General features: G+C 34.6%; 2 protein-coding genes across 5 annotated transcripts in view; both read right to left on the reverse strand.

The window, feature by feature from the left end:
- The window catches only part of LOC107553087 (shootin-1), a 35,642-nt gene extending 32,566 nt beyond the window's left edge, over positions 1–3,076 (reverse strand). For all 4 annotated transcript variants that reach the window (XM_016235217.1, XM_016235207.1, XM_016235226.1 and 1 more), the window contains exons 1-2: positions 2,971–3,076; positions 349–401 (exon numbers count right to left, since the gene is read on the reverse strand). In XM_016235217.1, coding sequence (XP_016090703.1) covers positions 349–401; positions 2,971–3,028 — 111 coding nt within the window. In that variant the 5' untranslated portion in view covers positions 3,029–3,076. The remainder of the gene's footprint in view (positions 1–348; positions 402–2,970) is intronic.
- A 1,051-nt stretch (positions 3,077–4,127) lies between these two features.
- atp6v1ba (ATPase, H+ transporting, lysosomal, V1 subunit B, member a) overlaps positions 4,128–18,835 on the reverse strand; it is a 28,161-nt gene continuing 13,453 nt past the window's right edge. The window contains exons 7-14 of the mRNA XM_016235250.1: positions 13,625–13,726; positions 12,743–12,840; positions 12,513–12,636; positions 9,446–9,596; positions 7,822–7,904; positions 7,470–7,574; positions 7,247–7,376; positions 4,128–5,172 (exon numbers count right to left, since the gene is read on the reverse strand). Of these exons, the coding sequence (XP_016090736.1) occupies positions 5,021–5,172; positions 7,247–7,376; positions 7,470–7,574; positions 7,822–7,904; positions 9,446–9,596; positions 12,513–12,636; positions 12,743–12,840; positions 13,625–13,726 (945 nt within the window). The 3' untranslated portion in view covers positions 4,128–5,020. The remainder of the gene's footprint in view (positions 5,173–7,246; positions 7,377–7,469; positions 7,575–7,821; positions 7,905–9,445; positions 9,597–12,512; positions 12,637–12,742; positions 12,841–13,624; positions 13,727–18,835) is intronic.

Here is an 18,835-nt window from a genome sequence, read left to right on the forward strand (position 1 = left end):
CCATCTTGATTAAATAAAAGCATTCTTTGTGAACATAAAAGTCTTCTTTCAAAAACAATGAAAAATCCCCAAACTTTTGAATGGTAGTAAACATGAAGGTGAGTAAAAGATAACAGAATTTTCTGTTTGAATACAATGAAAGTCAAGGCAGTTTTGACACCACTGACTTTAACTGTATGGACAGAAACTGCTGAAAAATATAATATTTCTGAATGATATCAAGATTTCCAAAATATTTTTATTTATTTTTGGGTGAACTATCCCTTTAAGACCATGCACAGATTTTGTAGAAGTGCAAGGGCAAAAAGGGGGCTGAAAGAAAGGACAGAATGAAAGCAAACATCTTACCTCATTCTTGATTTTTTCGTATTCTCTTTGGAGGCTTTCATACTGGAGAAGTACTGCAGAAATACAAGGACGCCAGTTAAACATGTCTCACAACTTCCCATGAACTACACAGTCAGTTAATGCAACACGCTATACAGGAGATCAACTCAGCAGGAAACTTCTACTGCAACCCACAACTCGTGTCCAGCGTGAGGACTGCTCATGGAAACTAGTGCTAATTTAAACAGAAGTATTTTTAATGTTGCAAAAATATAGAATTACAATAGCGGAAATTCTCTTCCAGGATGAAAAATACATTTGCTGGGTAAGATGACAACAGTTCCACTCAAAACGGTCTACATTCTGCCTGTAGTATGAATCAGCATCAGCTCTACTGAATATGCATCTAATTTTAGAACAAAAGACATGATCTGTAAAAGATTTACAAACCACACGGTCTCTGGGTTATTAATGTCATGGTGACACAGACTACCATGGAAAAGGCCATAGCAGACATTTAAAAAAAAAAAGCACTTTTGAGCAAAAAGATACCATACAAATCTTGCCTTACATCTTTCAGAGTGAAGACTTGACAGTCTTGATTTCAATAGTCACATGACTAGAGCTTTCAGAGATGGTATCATAAAAACATCATAATCGAGACGCAGCTATCATATTAATACTCAAATGTTCTATATAAGTCATATAAATAATGATCACAATACATGTCATATAATTTTAATACACATTAGAGTAAATATGGATTTATTCTTGGTTCATCAACCACAGTTTTCCCCACTAATTCTATTAAGTTTTACAGATCAGCAGATAAATGAGTTCCTGATAACACTCAGGCTATTAAAAATCAGTTTGTTTCATTTGGTTATCCAGGGATTAAAACACATTGTGCTCACTTAGCTGGGGAAAAAATAGAATTAAATGGGCAATAAAGATAGATGTCAAGACAGACTGCAGTAAACGTTTCATCTTTACATGAAAACAAAAAAAATGCCAGGATGTTCACCAAAAATGTGTGTACATGTCCAAACAAGCCTCTCAAAGCAAAAGGATTGATGGAGTATTTTCCTCTGCATGCAGAAGGGATTACAAAGTACGGAGAATGTTATAATACAATATTTGTTCCACTTCAGAATTTGTTGGTTGGTAAATCAGTCATTCTTGACAAGTGGGACAAAACAGAGTGCAAAATTGAAAAAATAAAACCTTGTACTCAGACAAATGAAACTAAATATATATTTCTTATATGTACTAAGCTACTGAGCTATGCTTTGATACAACCTCCCAACTTTTCTCTTTTTTAACAAAATGTGCTTTTTTACCTTGGACTGTGTAATATAATTTCAACTTTATCTTTAACAGCATTCAAGATGTTTTTAACATTTCAAAACACATTCTCGTGTTAGCAGACAGATTACACTTTCACATGTGACCAACAATTCCACAACAAATATAAAATATCATAATGAAATATTATCAAAATATTCAACTGACGGAGGTGACAGAACTGGCGGAGTTGACACATCTGATGGTGGTGACGAAAATATATATTTGTAATAATTGTAATAATAAGTGTGTAATTGTTTATAAAGCTTTTATTCAAGAGTCACATTGAAGTATTTTGATATATAATTGGAACACAATCTTATGGTGGTGACATCTGACGGTGTTGACAAATTTGGCATTTCTTTCACAAAACCAATGGAGTTCATGTAGTAGCCATTTTCTTTTTTTCTGTTGATGCTAGATGCTAATGGAACCTGCTTCAGGAGAATACAATTATCTAAATATTTCAAATAATTTCCTCAGAAATTGGAAGATGGTGTTGACATATCATGGCTGTGACAAAGGAAATATTAACATTAGGATTTAAAAAATATTCTAAAACTAAAACTTAGCAGAGCCTGTCTGACACTGAGGTGAACAAGGGGGTCCTTTAGAGTGACAGCTGCCCCTGATATTCCCTGATTTTATTACATTTTATTGAATGTCTGACGGTGTTGACAAAAAGTGGGGACGCAACTTTAAAATCTTATGAAACATGCATGTGTCATTAAAAAACAACTTTGATTTGATAGGAGATATTATTAAGTGTTGCTTTTGATAAAACAAGCTCTTTTTCATCATAAAAAAAAAACATTTTTATCCATATGAATGATTGAACCCTTCTCTGTGGACACACTGTTTTAGACGTGAGAGGACATTAAGAAACACAGATTTGGTATAATAATGAGAAAATTACATTGAAGGTGATAATTGTGTTAAATACATTCTATTATTAATCCCTCATGACATTTCAAATGTATTTTTTAAAGCTAATAGCAGTTACCCTTGCTGGACCTGTTTTTGTCCCACGTCTCAAGAATGACTGAAATATATTATTTGTTTCCCTTGTACAATAAGTATTATGGGTTTTTTCTTTCTGGGAATAAGGTTCAAATAAAGTCGTCATCAAGATGAGTGTTATAACTAGGGGGGGAAACTATTTCATGTAATGTTAGGCCTATTACTACAGAACCCGTGTGTTGACTGTTACAGTTTCAGCAACCTAGTTTCTATACACTATTAAGCGCACTGGTTAGAGCACACCAGCACTCCTTATGCATTCGCCACAGCCACGCTTACCTTGGTTGGACAGTTCTGAAATCATTTTCACTTCTTTCTGCTTTCCCGTTGACGCCATTGAGAGTTCCTGAGGTTACTGAATCAAAACTCCGGTTAAGCAATAAGCATAGCGCGAGCGACACAGGAAATGACACATGGTCACACCTACGGTCATCAGCATGCTCCGTTAAAGTAAAAATGTACCCCGCAACCCATAGTTCTCCCTCGAATATAGTTACTACAATAAAATGTGGTACTAACATGGTATTAGCAAAAATGGCTTAAAAAATAAAGTGCAAATTACACGCTTTACGATTTTACAGTAGTTTTTCCAACTATAGACAGTTCTAGACCACCTAGAATGGACTTTGAGAAAATAAACTTTTTTTAAATCACATCGTTTTACACACTCTCAGTTAATTTAAATACTTTTTTTTCTTCTTGGTAATCATGGCTATTTCTACCAGTGTCATTTTCACATCTTAAATAACGTGATGCTTTACAGCATTATGTGGCGGAAATTATGGTGGTGGAAATGACTTGTAAATATTTTTAGAATAAAATTGCATTTAAAATAGCCAGCATTTTATATATAATACACACAATAACTATAATTTTCACGTTCCGCTCAATTCCGCAAAATTATTGCTAGATTAGACGTGACACACACACACAATAATAATAAAGACAATTTCAAAATTGATTTTTCCCTGTCTTCTTTACCCATCACATCTTATATCCTTATATCACATCTTCCTAAACAAATTCACTGACTTTCAAAAAAAATCCTGAAAGGGGCAGGATTTCTGGACCCTGATAAAACGAGGCCACACTAATAAGAGACGAATTTAAATAATTATTATTATTTTTAACAGTATAGGTCTGAGACACAAGTAAAACAATGAAATATAACATAAAAGCATTTAAATAATAGCACAAATAATTTAACAAAATGAAATCCGTTACTTTTAATAAAATCAACCCCTGGGGCATAAAATTGCCAGAAGTTGAAGAAAACCCCACTAACTATAGGAGCTATAATATTCTTGTTGAAACTGTTATCTTTGTATATTTTTGTAAGGACAGTCCCTCAGCACAGAAAACAATCCACTGGCATTTTCATTCACTTCAATTAACATTACTGTTATTATGGCAAATAACTGAAGTAGCCAGCCAACCACAATATAACAATATAATTTAATTCATCTGAGAGGTTTGACAGGTTTAACAACAATCAACACAGGTAAAACGTATTTACACATACAGAGTAACGGGGGAATGTTTAATCAGTCTTATATCTCGGCACATAATTCAAAACACAGATGCTGTAAACATCCTAGAACCTCCTCTAACAGGGAAAAAACAGCTGTGAGTGACAAGCATACACACTATATGATCATTCAACACCTATAATTACCTGTCTGTCAGCATAACACAAACTAAGTTTGGTGCACAAACATTAATTTGGATTTGTTTTTTGGATATTAAAATAAATAAAAGCAAATATTTTCAAGGGAAGGGCCAGAAAATAATTTGTAAATCAAATATTCTCATGACTTACATTGGTATGTTTCAAAATATGGTATTATTTCTGCGCTTGTTGCAGTGATGAATGGAGGATGCGAGAGAGCACATAAATGTGCAAGTAAGCACTGAATTTTTCCCTTTGAGCTCAAATGTTTTTAATATTCTCCTTAGGCTGCAGATAGTGAAATAACTCAAAAAAAGAAAAAAGAAATGAACTACAGGACAGTATGCATCTCCAAAACAAAACCTTGAAACAAAAGCAAATCACGATTACATATTCTATCCACACAATAAAGTACACACAAACATGTATAACACAACAATGGGGGACAATGGAATAATCTCTGGTGGTCATAATACATGGGATAATGACACGCATGTTTATGAAACCATTTTACGCATATTAAATGTGTATTATCCCAGAGTTATGCCCTGTAATTCTAAACACCACTTTTCAGAGTAAAGGTGGACACAAGGGATGATGTTTTCTGAGGGAGACAGGTCACGTGAACTTTAGCCCGGGCCTCCAGAAGGTGTAGTGGTCTTAGGAGGTTCCGTGACGGGCAGCGGACTCTCTCGGGTAGAATTCGGCCAGTGTGCTCTGAGGAATTCTCTTCAGCATTTCTTTGGGGAAGATTCGGAGCAATTGCCAACCGATGTCCAGCGTCTCAAACACAGTTCTGTTGTCATAGGGACCTAGAGAAATACACACATACCTCATAACCTCAAAGTCACATGACATAACACTCAAGCTTTTATTATGTATCATAACTTTTGAACCATTTGTCACATACTCAAGTGACTTATTCATTGGATATCTTTGAGCCATGACCAACAAAACATATATCTATGATTTCATTTCCATCACGAAAAATTTTGCGTCAGACTGTTCTGACTTGCGTATGCCATACCTAACTGATTGGTCTTACGGTTTTCTTAAAAGGGGTAAAAAAAAAAGGGTGCTATCAACATGAAAACTCCCATTGACTTATATTGGCAAAAAAATTATAAAAATAGTGCGCTTATATGTCAGAGGCTTTAGGGAGGGCTCAGATTGTTTTTGAAAGATATGTATACTTTTATTCACCTTTTATCTATACATATACTTTTATCTTTTGAACTTTCTATTTAGCAAAGAATCCTGAAAAAAAAATTATTAAGAAGCACAACTGTTTTCAGCATTGACAATAATAATATAGAATGATATTATAAGCATATCAGAATGATTTGAGTAATGGTTGCTGGAAAGCACAGCAAGAAATTACATTTAAAAAAATATATGAATAGAAAACATTTATTTAAATTTGTAATACAGTTTTAAAATATTACTGTTTTACTGCATTTTGTATATAATTTCAGCCTTGATGAGCATTAGAATTTTTTCAAAAACATTTAAAGGTGCAGTAGGAGATCTTGGAAAATGCTAACTTTAGCCTGATAGCACTGAAAGCGAACATCCCACCCTCCCTGCAATCACCGTCCAAAGCCATGCCCCCTGAACGCATTTACGCTCACAGACCAGAATACCAGAGACAACATTACTACAATAGGCTACATCAGCAGTTCCCAATTCCAGTCCTCGCGTATCCTGTCTGCGCGAACCGGGTGCGCAGATGTATGCAAATACATGTGTTGACAGGCAGGTAGGAAAGCCAATTAAAATGTTCGGACCGAGCGTTTTGATTGGACGAACATTTCTTGGTCCTACGTCTTCCACAAAATGTATAAATACAGATAAATACATTTAGACCACTTAACTTAATGATTGCTATCGGGATGTGAAGAGACTTTCACATCCCAGCATAACCAAAAATGTTTCTGAAGACAATCACCTATTGCACCTTTTAATAAATCATACCAATCACAACTTTTGATCAACATTATACAGATACAGATATATAAAACGAATAAAATGTCATATAAAAAGAATTATAATCAGATGTTAATTTCTCAGAGCTTTAATGTTTTCGCTTCGAAGCAAAAAAAGTGAATGTGAAAGACTGGATGTTCCTTAAGAAATTGGCTTTATGGCCTTGTATTTGGCTTCATGTTGCTTAAAAGATCAAAACCACTGACTGACACGTAGCATCTTTAATAGCATATTTCAGTTAAACAGAAAAGTGCTTTACTTGAAGGAAACACTGTACCGCACTCATGGGGAGATGAGTGAATGCATGTTTTGTTTTCTGTAAATAGAAGCAATAACTGAGATTGTTGGAGTCCAACATGTGTCGGTGGAACTTAGACAATGTCCTTTTCTACCAATGACAGTAATGACATAGCAACTGTGTGACAGACACAAAGGAAGTCGAGAGATTTCATTCCAAAAATAGGGCCGCGATCAATATGAAAGATGCACATATTTTTTTACAAGTGAAGTGGAGGGTTTGATGGGGACGGAGGGCCGTGCACCTTGAGCCACGCTGAAGAGTGACAGCATTGAGAAGAACATTCACTGAGGTGAAAGTGCTTCGCGGCAGAGCAAGAGCAGTGGCTGATAGAAATAGATATTGTCTAGTGGTTTCCAGTATAGAATATAAAACAGCATAATAGTGTTCACATACAAACACAGTTGAGAGACCTTGGAATTTCAAAAAAAAAAAAAAAATGCTTTAGTGTGACAAACTGCTTAAAATAAAACATCTCCAAAAACTGGTCCCTTAAAAGCTGGTTAAAATTGCAGTTCTAACATTTCTGCCAAATTTAGACCCATCTAAGGTAAATGAGCATATGCAGTACAGAAAATTGCACGCTAGGGTTTTTTTTTTACCTTGAGCGATGAAATTCTTTTCGAACTTCTGCAGGAACTCCAGGTACAGCAGGTCATCCGAGGTCAAAGCTTCCTCACCCACAACGGCCTTCATAGCCTGAACATCTTTACCAATAGCATAACATGCATACTATGGGATTAAGAGAAAAACAGAGGGAGAATTAGCCTGAAAAATCACAATTAAATGGCAAACTGTGGAATGAACATTGCACAACTTATTTACCAGCTGGTTAGAGACATCAGCATGATCTTTGCGGGTCATTCCCTCTCCGATAGCAGATTTCATCAAACGAGAGAGAGATGGCAGTACGTTGATGGGAGGATAGATCTTTAAGTGGAAAAATATAACAACGAAGAGTTTGGTTATGAAAAAGAAAAGAAAAAAACTGTACTGTAACTTTGAAAAGGTTCACCTTAAAGATGAATGATTAAATATTGATAATAAATTAATCTGTATGAAACACATTAATGAGTCCTACTGTACTTTTGCAGATTTTGAAGTGGATTACGTACACCTAACCAATTTCCTAATCACACAAAGCTTTTCAGATGTTATGACTGGTCAAACTTCTCACCTGTCTGTTGTGCAGCTGTCTGTCAACATACACCTGTCCCTCTGTGATGTATCCCGTCAGATCAGGGATCGGATGGGTGATATCTGTAAACGGGGGCAAAAATGAAATTTCTCATTTCAAAACGGCTTTTTCTAGTCATAAATTATTAGTGTTATTAATAGCATTTATAAACCATTTCATTTGCAGAACTGATCTAAAGATACTGAAAGGTATAGTAATTATGTGGTGTTTTGGACAGAAAAGAGATAGCGAGTTAAAAAGATAAATGGGCAAAGAAAGCAAGAAAGAAGAAAGATGGAGGTTTCCTGGTGATAATAGGGAACACCCATTCAGAAACACACACACAGGTCCTTCACAAGGATGTTTCTATAGTAACCAAAGCCATCAAGAGTGCTAGTTACTGGGCGCAGTTGCTGTGTCCGGCCTGAACACAAAATAAAGAAGTGCACATTTTATATCATTAACGGTCCACAATCATTCGGATTCTAGCAAGATTTGTAACGGCAGCAGGACACCATCATCACTGAAGAAACTAATGAAACTTAATTAAAATCATATACATTTTATCCACCAATCAAGTGTGCAAGAATGTGTGAATGTACTTGGCTGTAGTTTAGAGACAAAACTGAGAAGTGACCTAAAACTTGCAAAACCTTTGTTAAGGAACATTACAGGATGTCCTCATTTGGAAAACAAATAAATAAATGAACTAACAAATATAAATAATAAATGAATAAATTAACTAATACAGGAACTGTAACCAACTAAATAAGTAAATAACTAAACTAAATAACTAAAATAAAGCTAAATAATTAAATAAATATAGAAATAAATTACTAAAATAACCTGACAACTGAAATAACTAAATAAAAAAAAATTCATAACTGAATAAATAACAAAAATTTATATCTAAATAAATTACTAAAATAAATGAAATAACTAAAACAGCTAACAAATTAATAATTAAATATCGAAATAAAAAAACAAAAATAACTAAACTGAAATAACTAAATAAAACTACTAAACTAAAATAACAATAAATAGCAAAAAAACTAATATATATATATATATATATATATATATATATATATATATATATATAAAAATAAATAACTAAATTGAGAACTAAATACACCTAACTAAATGAGATACTAAACTAAATTAAATAACTAAAAATAAATTTAATTTAAAAAAATAATACATAAAAATAACTAAACTAAAAAAAAACTATAGTAACTAACTAAATATTACATTTATATATATATAAAAATAACTAAATTGAGAACTAAATACACCTAACTAAATGAGATACTAAACTAAATTAAATAACTAAAAATAAATTTAATTTAAAAAAATAATACATAAAAATAACTAAACTAAAAAAAAACTATAGTAACTAACTAAATATTACATTAAAAAAAATTTTTTTTGTATATTTGTTTGAATTTTTTACATTTGTTTTTACCAGGCTGAATTCTAAGTTTCATAGAAAAGTAATACACTTCTCAACAAACTGCTCAAAAGAATAGGATGAGTTACATGCTGAAGTTGAATATTTGATCAAATGGCTTTACGGTATATCATCAATAATTAGTGTTCTATAAACAGAAATGTGTGCATGTACCATCATTAGGCATGGTTAGAATGGGGATCTGGGTGATTGAGCCATTCCTGCCCTCCACTCTTCCAGCACGCTCGTAGATTGTAGCAAGATCAGTGTACATGTAACCTGGGAAACCACGACGACCCGGCACCTCTTCACGGGCAGCAGACACCTACAACATATCCAGACACAAAATAAACAAAACAAAAAAAACGGGTGTTTTACATCATGCCAATTTAAATTCTTTGTATGATGCTGTGAAGTTACACAGGAGCATCCCATAACCCTTGATTTTCATATAATTATATGGCATGCAGTTGCTTCAAACAATAGTATAAACATCATTCAGTGTAAATTGTGATAATCGTAATTAATAACCGCAATTACAATTTTAAGGGAATAATTGACAATTATGATTTTTACAGCCCTACTAAACTGTAACATCTGCTCCACACCAACCGATCAATGACAGCCATTTTAAGCCAGTCAAATGACGTTAATCGGTTTTCTACTTCTGCATCTGCACACCGAAGCACTTTTATAAGCAGATAATACACTCAGATCTTCTCCCAAGGTTAAAACAAGTTTAGACGCTGTTCTGAGCCTCATCTTTACCAGGCTGAATGGGAGAGGGCGTTAAATGTTAATGCTCCCACCGCTCTTTGGAAGCGGCTGCCTATTGCAGAAGCCAAAGCAGGCAGCTTCGATAGGGCTGAATGTATCCCAAGGTTACAGCGGCACAAAGACAGGAAGGAAAGGTCCTTTCACATGCACGCAAACTATTTAAAATGAGCATTATGCGTTTGACACATTTAGACATCAAAACATGTTCGTGGCACAAAAATGATAATCGTTGGCATGAGGGTTGAAGAAAGGAGATGCTGCCAGAAAAAAAAGCATCTTCAGAAGGCTGAGGAACATAGTGGAATGAAGTATACACAACTCTGTTTGTCTGTCAAAACGTCCCACTGCTAGGTTTAGAATGGCATACTACCATCCAACTCATACTATTTTGCCGTTACGAGGACTGTGACTTAATAAATTTACCAAAACGTGTAGAATTCATCACTTTATGGAATACAGTATCTCTAATGCAACACACTCCATTTTCCGCACTCATTCAGTGCGACGAATCATTAGCAACATCAACCTTGATTTTTCCTTAAACATATTCACTCATGATTTAATATCAAAACTTAAAACACTTTTCAAAAAAACTGTTTTTTTTATTATTTTTAAAAATCATTTTTGTGCAAAAACGTTGTCTCTTGGCAACTAGATCCAATAATGAGTTAAGAAAAATATATTCAATCTTAAAATATATTAAATATCTAGTTCATTCTTCACACTGCAATAGGTAGGTCAGCATGTTGAGAAAATTGCATTTTGAAATAAAGAACTCAGCATAGTGTGCTGTTGTTTTATACTATGGATATAGCTAAACAGTGTGTTGTAATTCTATTTCTTATGTTAATTAATATATATTTTTTCTAACTATATTTTTTGAATTGTTTAGATTGCATTTTTTATTTGTAATCTATGTACATTCTTATGCTAATTATATTTGGTACAGAGAGTCATATAAAGTATTTCACTGCATGTTGTACTACTGTGTATGGTTGTGTGTGTGACTAATAACATTTTACATTGAGTTTTGTTTAAAACACGATTTTTTACACTTTGGCAGATGGTGCTGAAATCCATTCATTACGATTGGACACAGTGGCACTTCAACATAAGCCACACAGGAAACACGATACTAACCGTAACACTGGTCATTGCTCCAGCCTCCAATATTGCTCCAAATGTCAAGAGGGGGTTATAGTGGTTTTGTTACTCATTCACTGCCATCATAGTTGTTTGTTGACTCCCAAATAGCTGGAATATGATATAAAGGAAATGGCCCTGTACATGCAAAGTCAACTACTCGTATTGCTAAGCAGAGTTGAGAGATGCTAAGTAAGGTCGTTATTTATATGATACATGATAACGCAATATAAATGTGTTTGCTGTGCATGTAGCCTAAGAAGTGCACAGTACAATGGCTAGGAAAATATAAAATGATATAGAGACTAGATACAGAGATTTAGGATTATTTACTTGACAAGGTCAATTATGTTTAAGCAGGTATGAAATTCAAATGGAGAACAACATGATATATGATGAAACAAGGCACTGGAAATATCACCACAAAGCAGAGATGTTTCAGATTTGCTTGTCCTTGCATCCAATAGAAAAACCTACTTTTCCCTTGAATGCTTTCATAGCTATAAAATGTCAACATGAACGGTTTATGTGAGATACAAGTGCATTATGTCTCTGTAAAGGAGACCTTCAACCATGTTTGTTGAAATGTCTGAATTTATCATAACAAGATTTAATAAATAAATAAAGACATAAATCCTTAAAAATGCGTTGAGTGAGTTCTTACAGCTTGTTCGTTTACCAATATAATCCCAGTGAAATACATTCCAAGCCTTTCATGCTCACTAAGGCTGCCTTTATTTGATCCAAAAGTGCAGTGAAAATAGTAATATTGTGAAATATTGTTACAGTTTAAAATGACTGTATCTATTTTAATACATTTTAAAATGTAATGTATTCCTGTGATGTCAAAGCTCCATTTTCAGCATCATTACTCCAGTCTTCAGTGTCACATGATCCTTCAGAAATCATTCTAATATGCTGATATGGAGCTCAAGAAATGGCTCTTATTATCTTGAAAACAGTTGGGAAGTTGGTTAATATTGTTTCCTGTCTTCACTGTCATTTGTGATTAATTTAATGTCTTTGCTGAATAAAATAATTAATAAAAATAAAAATCCTTTTGTACTGAAGTGTAAAACCATACAAAAGCCAGTGATCACCATGCATTTGTGTAATATGGAAAAGAGCAGCTGTATTATTTTATTCCACTGGGATAAAAGGCATATTCATTTTAAGTAATTCTGAGCAACAACAAAAATATTTTTTATGGAAGTTAATTAAAAGTTCTCTGAAAAAAATCTGAGGCTCTTGTATTTTATTGGCCCTTGCTTCTGATATCCATTATGAGGAAATAATTGTATCGATATAATATCGTCCTCACCTCTCTCAGAGCCTCTGCGTAGGAACTCATGTCCGTAAGGATGACCAACACGTGTTTCTCACACTGATAAGCTAGATACTCCGCAGTGGTCAAAGCCAGACGTGGGGTGATGATGCGTTCAATGCTATACGGAACAATTCAAAAGAATAAAATAGTCAATATGTTACATAATAAACATTATACAAATTACATTACATAAGAGCACACAGGTCATTAAAATGAATTCTCACGTAGGATCGTTGGCCAGGTTCAGGAACAAGCACACATTATCCATAGAACCGTTCTCCTCAAAGTCTGACTTGAAGAAACGTGCAGTCTCCATGTTGACCTGGGATTCAAACAAACGAACATGTGAAACTTCCTGTTCCACCAGACTCTAATGAACTGATAATGTCAGGTACTTTCTTGTTCATTGTTCAGACAAAATCTCCACAATTCAGTTCAAAATGACCTCTTGAAGTACATTTCCTGCTAAAGGAAAATCCTTTTGCTTTTATAAAAGGTTTAGCATTTTGACCACCCGGCACATGAAATCAAGATATAGTGTTACAGGGTGTCAAAAGCGAATGCATTAGACACAAGTCCGCATCGGGAGCCCGGTGGCCACAGGACACAAGGCTGGGTCAGTGACATTTCAAGCACAGGTTAATGGAAGCCCTTCACACTTGAATACACAGGTGAACCTGACACCTGACACAGGTAATACCTGTCTGAGAGGACAGACCTCAGCCACTCAGGTGGCAATAACAAAGGTTTGGAGAGGAAGCTGACAGGTGAGGGCAGAAGGTTAAGGTGCTGTTGAAGAGCAGGATTAAGCCACCTATGAGGACCAATATTCACACACTCACACAAAACAGACACAATTTTACACTCTGTCCACTAGAGGATAATTTTACCCAAGCATCCTGAAAGTCATGCAAACGGTTGACCCATGTATAGACACCTAGATGTAAAACAGGATTTACTGTTGAAAATGAAAAGAAAATGTAAAGAAAATGAACACACAAGAAACCTCAAGTAAAGCAAGCCTTTGACCATGGCACGAAAAAAAAAAGAAAAGAAAAACACATACTTGGAAACTGGCACAGATAAAGATACATAAAACCACTCACCCCCATAGCAGCAAAGACAATGGCGAAGTTTTCTGCACTGTAGTCCATCACATCTTTCGTTTTCTGCACCAAACCAGCCTGACGACAGATCTGGGCAGCAATCTACCAGTCAAAAATCACAAAACCAAAAAAGTTGCACAATTTGATTTTTTTTTTAAATGTCCAAAAGTAAGGGGTCGGGTAAGTTTAAATGTTTTTGAAAAAAGTTCCTTATGCTCACCAAGTCTGCATTTATTTGATTAAAGATATAGTAAAAACAGTACTTTAGTGAAACGTATTTTACAATCAAAATAAGAGTTTTCTAGTTTAATATCTTGTAAAATGTATTTAAAAGTAATTTATTTCTGTGATGGCATCAGCCGTTACTCCAGTGTCACATAATCTTTCAAAAATAATTCTAATATGCTGATATGTTGCTCAAGAAACATTTCTTATTTGTATCAATGTTGAAAAACATTGTGCTGCCTAATATTCTTGCGGACACCGTGATGAGTTCTCTGATCAGTTCTCTGATGAGTCCTTTGATGAATAGAAATAAAAAACAGCAAAGCAGCATTGATTTGAAATGGAAATGATTTGTAACATTATAAATGTATTTACTGTCACTTTTGATTAATTTAATCAATTCTTGCGAAAGTAAAAAAAAAAAAAAACAACCTTTTATTTGAAATGGAAATGATTTGTAACATTATAAATGTATTTACTGTCACTTTTGATTAATTTAATCAATTCTTGCGAAAGTAAAAAAAAAAAAAAACATTCTGATGCCAAACTTTTGAAGAGTAGTGTATAATACATTATTTTAATCTCCTATATTATTTTGCTTGATAAGAAAAAAAGAAATATTTGATGCTATATACTATTTAGCATGTTGAACATAACACACTATAGAGCTAAAATGAACACCAAATTTGAGTGCAAAGCCCATTTCTATTCTATATATATTGTGTATTTGCAACAAAGAGATTAAGATTAAGGAATTTCACGCTTATCACTTAATATAATGATCCTGGATATCTAATCCGGCCTGACCCCTGACTGAACTCTGACCCAGAACACCCATTTTCTCTGAGGGGATAAAGCCGGCTGTGGCCCCACGACTCCTGTTTAATGAAACGAGAAACTTTTATATCACAGCACAGCAGCTTCATTAGTGAGACACTGAAACCCACTTTACACTTCGGCTGTTGGAAGTTCACACCATTCAACCTTGGCTTTTGATCATATATTTTCATAACTGACAATCACTAGAGCTTTATTCTCTTTTTAAAGTCTATATACTGAAAACAGTAAATTTTTTCCTCAATTTAATCAGATTCATTAACTACTGTCCTATTCATCTTATTGCCATGACAAATTCAGTACTTTCAGTACATTCAGTACTTTTTCTTCCTTGATGTATGGAGTTGATGATTCACTCCTTTAGACCTGGAACAGGTTTCTTCAGGCATAGAACAGATCTAAACATAACAGATGGGCTTTTCACACTTGTAATCGTTAACTTGTTGTAACTGTTAACTCTTGAAGCTATTGTAATTCTGTTCCTTAACTCACTTCAACATTCTAGCAGAACACTTTCACACTGTATACTTTTGAATTAGCAGTGTAAAAGCCGAATTAACCTTGGTCTGTAGCTGGTTTTCATAACCTAACCTATATTTATAACCTATATTCTTTACCCAGGGTCTTAACAAAGAGTTTAAAAACCCAGGGTTAGCCACAGTGTGAAAAACCCAAAAGTGTTGTGGTTTATTATTATTGCTTGTGTGTGAGTTTAGGGCTGTTAATGGCAACTGTCTGGTTGATGGTTTGGAGAAAACACCTCTCTTGAGTGTTAAAATCTCAGGGTTGAGTGAACCAGCCAGTAATAACCACAAAAGATAATAATTATGCCCATATATATGTGTGTGTGTCTGTGTGTGTGTGTGTATATATATGCATATGTATATACTGTATATATACACACACTCACACTTACTACTATTTTTTACTAAAGACAGCCTACTGATATCTTTAACAGTTAATGTCGTGGGTTATTACATTCATTGTTTACAGTCATAGCAGGAGGGAATAACCACATATACACATACATACATACATACATACATACATATACATATATATATATATATATATATATATATATATATATATATGTGTATATGTGTGTGTGTGTGTGTGTGTGTATTTGCAACAAAGAGATTAAGATTAAGGAATTTCACGCTTATCACTTAATATAATGATCCTGGACATCTAATCCGGCCTGACCCCTGACTGAACTCTGACCCAGAACACCCATTTTCTCTGAGGGGATAAAGCCGGCTGTGGCCCCACGACTCCTGTTTAATGAAACGAGAAACTTTTATATCACAGCACAGCAGCTTCATTAGTGAGACACTGAAACCCACTTTACACTTCGGCTGTTGGAAGTTCACACCATTCAACCTTGGCTTTTGATCATATATTTTCATAACTGACAATCACTAGAGCTTTATTCTCTTTTTAAAGTCTATATACTGAAAACAGTAAATTTTTTCCTCAATTTAATCAGATTCATTAACTACTGTCCTATTCATCTTATTGCCATGACAAATTCAGTACTTTCAGTACATTCAGTACTTTTTCTTCCTTGATGTATGGAGTTGATGATTCACTCCTTTAGACCTGGAACAGGTTTCTTCAGGCATAGAACAGATCTAAACATAACAGATGGGCTTTTCACACTTGTAATCGTTAACTTGTTGTAACTGTTAACTCTTGAAGCTATTGTAATTCTGTTCCTTAACTCACTTCAACATTCTAGCAGAACACTTTCACACTGTATACTTTTGAATTAGCAGTGTAAAAGCCGAATTAACCTTGGTCTGTAGCTGGTAAAATGATAAATGAATCTACCAAAGAGTTACAAATAAAACAAAATTACGGCTTATTTCTGCATTTCCGGCAAAATTACCCCCCCCATTCACTGCATGGTTCCGTCCGTCCTACGTAGCCTAGAGTGAGATCAGATGGTAAACTGTCAAATTAGATATATCTTCGAGTTCGACGAAGATGTATAAGTCCGGTCATCAAAAGATCTAAATATTTGTGGATTGGAAACAAAAGGAAAACTGACAAGCTTGTGCTGCAATTCTATGGATGTTTTGCCCACCAGGTCTTTGAGCCAGTCACGTGACTGAAAACTATGAATTGTAGCCTCTAAATTTGATAATGATCAACACCATTGATTCGAAGCGCTGTCACTGCTTTGTAAAGCCTTTTACCATGGCAGTAAAGCTACTGGAATCTCTATTTACCAGTTGCTGACTGCGATGCAGATTTTTTCAAATAGGATACACATCTCGACCACAGAAAGTCTCTGTTCATGATATGTAACACTCAATTCTATGTTTTAAAATATTGCCCTGGTCACAGCCAATATTTATTCTGATGACTTTTGTGCGCCTGATAACGCTGTAGCCTAGCTAGTATGAGTAGCCTAACAAAATGTTTTCTCTGTCCAGATTTGACTACAATAATAATAACTGACACTTCAAATCAACATTTAAATTTCAACTTTTACTAAATGTAGTCTTTAATCATGTCTGAAAATATATCAATGAATAACCTGATACAAGTAACGTGCTTTATGTCTTAAGTTCTCACTCTGCAGCAAAAGGTTTATATGTATTTATATATAAGGCTATACAGCCATCTAGAGGTTACACCCTGATATTGCAGATAATACATGGTGCATAATTTAGAGGTTAATTTTTTGTAAAATCCCCTTAAAATAATACAAATATAAAAAAAAAAATATTGAGCTAAAAATCACAAAAGCACAAATATATACTCGTTCTCATACAACTCTGTTTTCATTAATTTGTATGTTCATCTCTAAGTGTTTGGGCTGTTTAATATTAGGATTTTGTTTAAAATCCCCCACCGCGGTCCTGCCCTTCAACATCAAGCCCCGCCCCCTGCACCCCCAGATAAAATATGTTCCCACGGCTATGGGTAGGTCTCTGACTAAATACTGATACCTAGTGGCCAAAAGCAATAGCAAAAGTAATAGGTCAGTATTATTAAAATTGCAGACAAAGATTTTGGATAACTATAGGTAGGCTTGTACGTTTGGTGTGGAATGGGTGCGGTTGGGGGCCCATCCTCATTTTCTTTCATAGGGCCCAAAATTGCTAGCGGCGCCCCTGGTCATAGCTGGAGGGAATAACGAACTACAATAGCCTATTTATGATCTTTGTGACAGAAATTACTAAAACGCAAACAACTTCTTTATAATGATGAACTAAATGGTGTTGTATTGTATACTTACAAAGTCCTTGTAATTCGACTTGAAAATGATGTACCTATGTGTGTATTCCTCTCCATAACTCATGCGATAAAATGTTGGTAGCAAAGAAATCATTTATGACCTCTGGATCTGTCCTTTTAAAGTTTGAGGAACCAATTTAGAGTTCAAGAATCATTTACGGTTCTTATTATTCAGTTCAGCAAGGACAGCATACTCATGTTGAAACTAAACAAACCAACTGACCTAAAGCATGTACTGGATGTATTGATCAGTACTAAGTGGTTGGTTTTGTTTGCTTTCTCTAGAGCTCTCGAAATCATAGCAGTTCCTCCCGCATTCACATGAGAGGAGAATGTGATGAAATGAACTCCGACCCACCTCACTGTTTCCACAGAAACACCACAGGGTGAAATCAATTACAGATCCCTCTCAAATTAACATTAATCACACAGCCTTGTCTCACTTGCAAGCATAATACAGAAAAAGGCATTGCGGCTGCCTCACTGCTGTACAATAAAGTGCTAAATTTGATCACAACACTTCAAATGAGGGAATTTAAATAAATCCCACTAGGTTTCATTCAAATCATTTAAACACATTGGAAAGCAGCATGGCCTGCATTGTATCATCTGTTCCTGAATTGGGTATAAAGACACATTCCAGCAGTGCATTTCAAAGAAAGTTAAAATCTGGCTAGTTGAATGCAAAAACAAGATGAATCTATTAACGTGACCATGCGCTGAAACAAAAGTACAGGTAATGTGTGCTAGTGATAAAGAAATATACTGGTCAAGCCAAATAACTATCCAATACCATTAATCTCAAAATCAAGGCCAGATTTAATACTACGTAGTGTTCTTTTCATTTCTCTATATATTATACTATAATATGAATTATTTACTGTGTGAAGCTTCAGAAAT

Source organism: Sinocyclocheilus grahami, unplaced genomic scaffold (genome assembly GCF_001515645.1).
Source record: "Sinocyclocheilus grahami isolate Dianchi unplaced genomic scaffold, SAMN03320097.WGS_v1.1 scaffold18.1, whole genome shotgun sequence".
NCBI classification, from domain to species: Eukaryota; Metazoa; Chordata; class Actinopteri; order Cypriniformes; family Cyprinidae; genus Sinocyclocheilus; species Sinocyclocheilus grahami.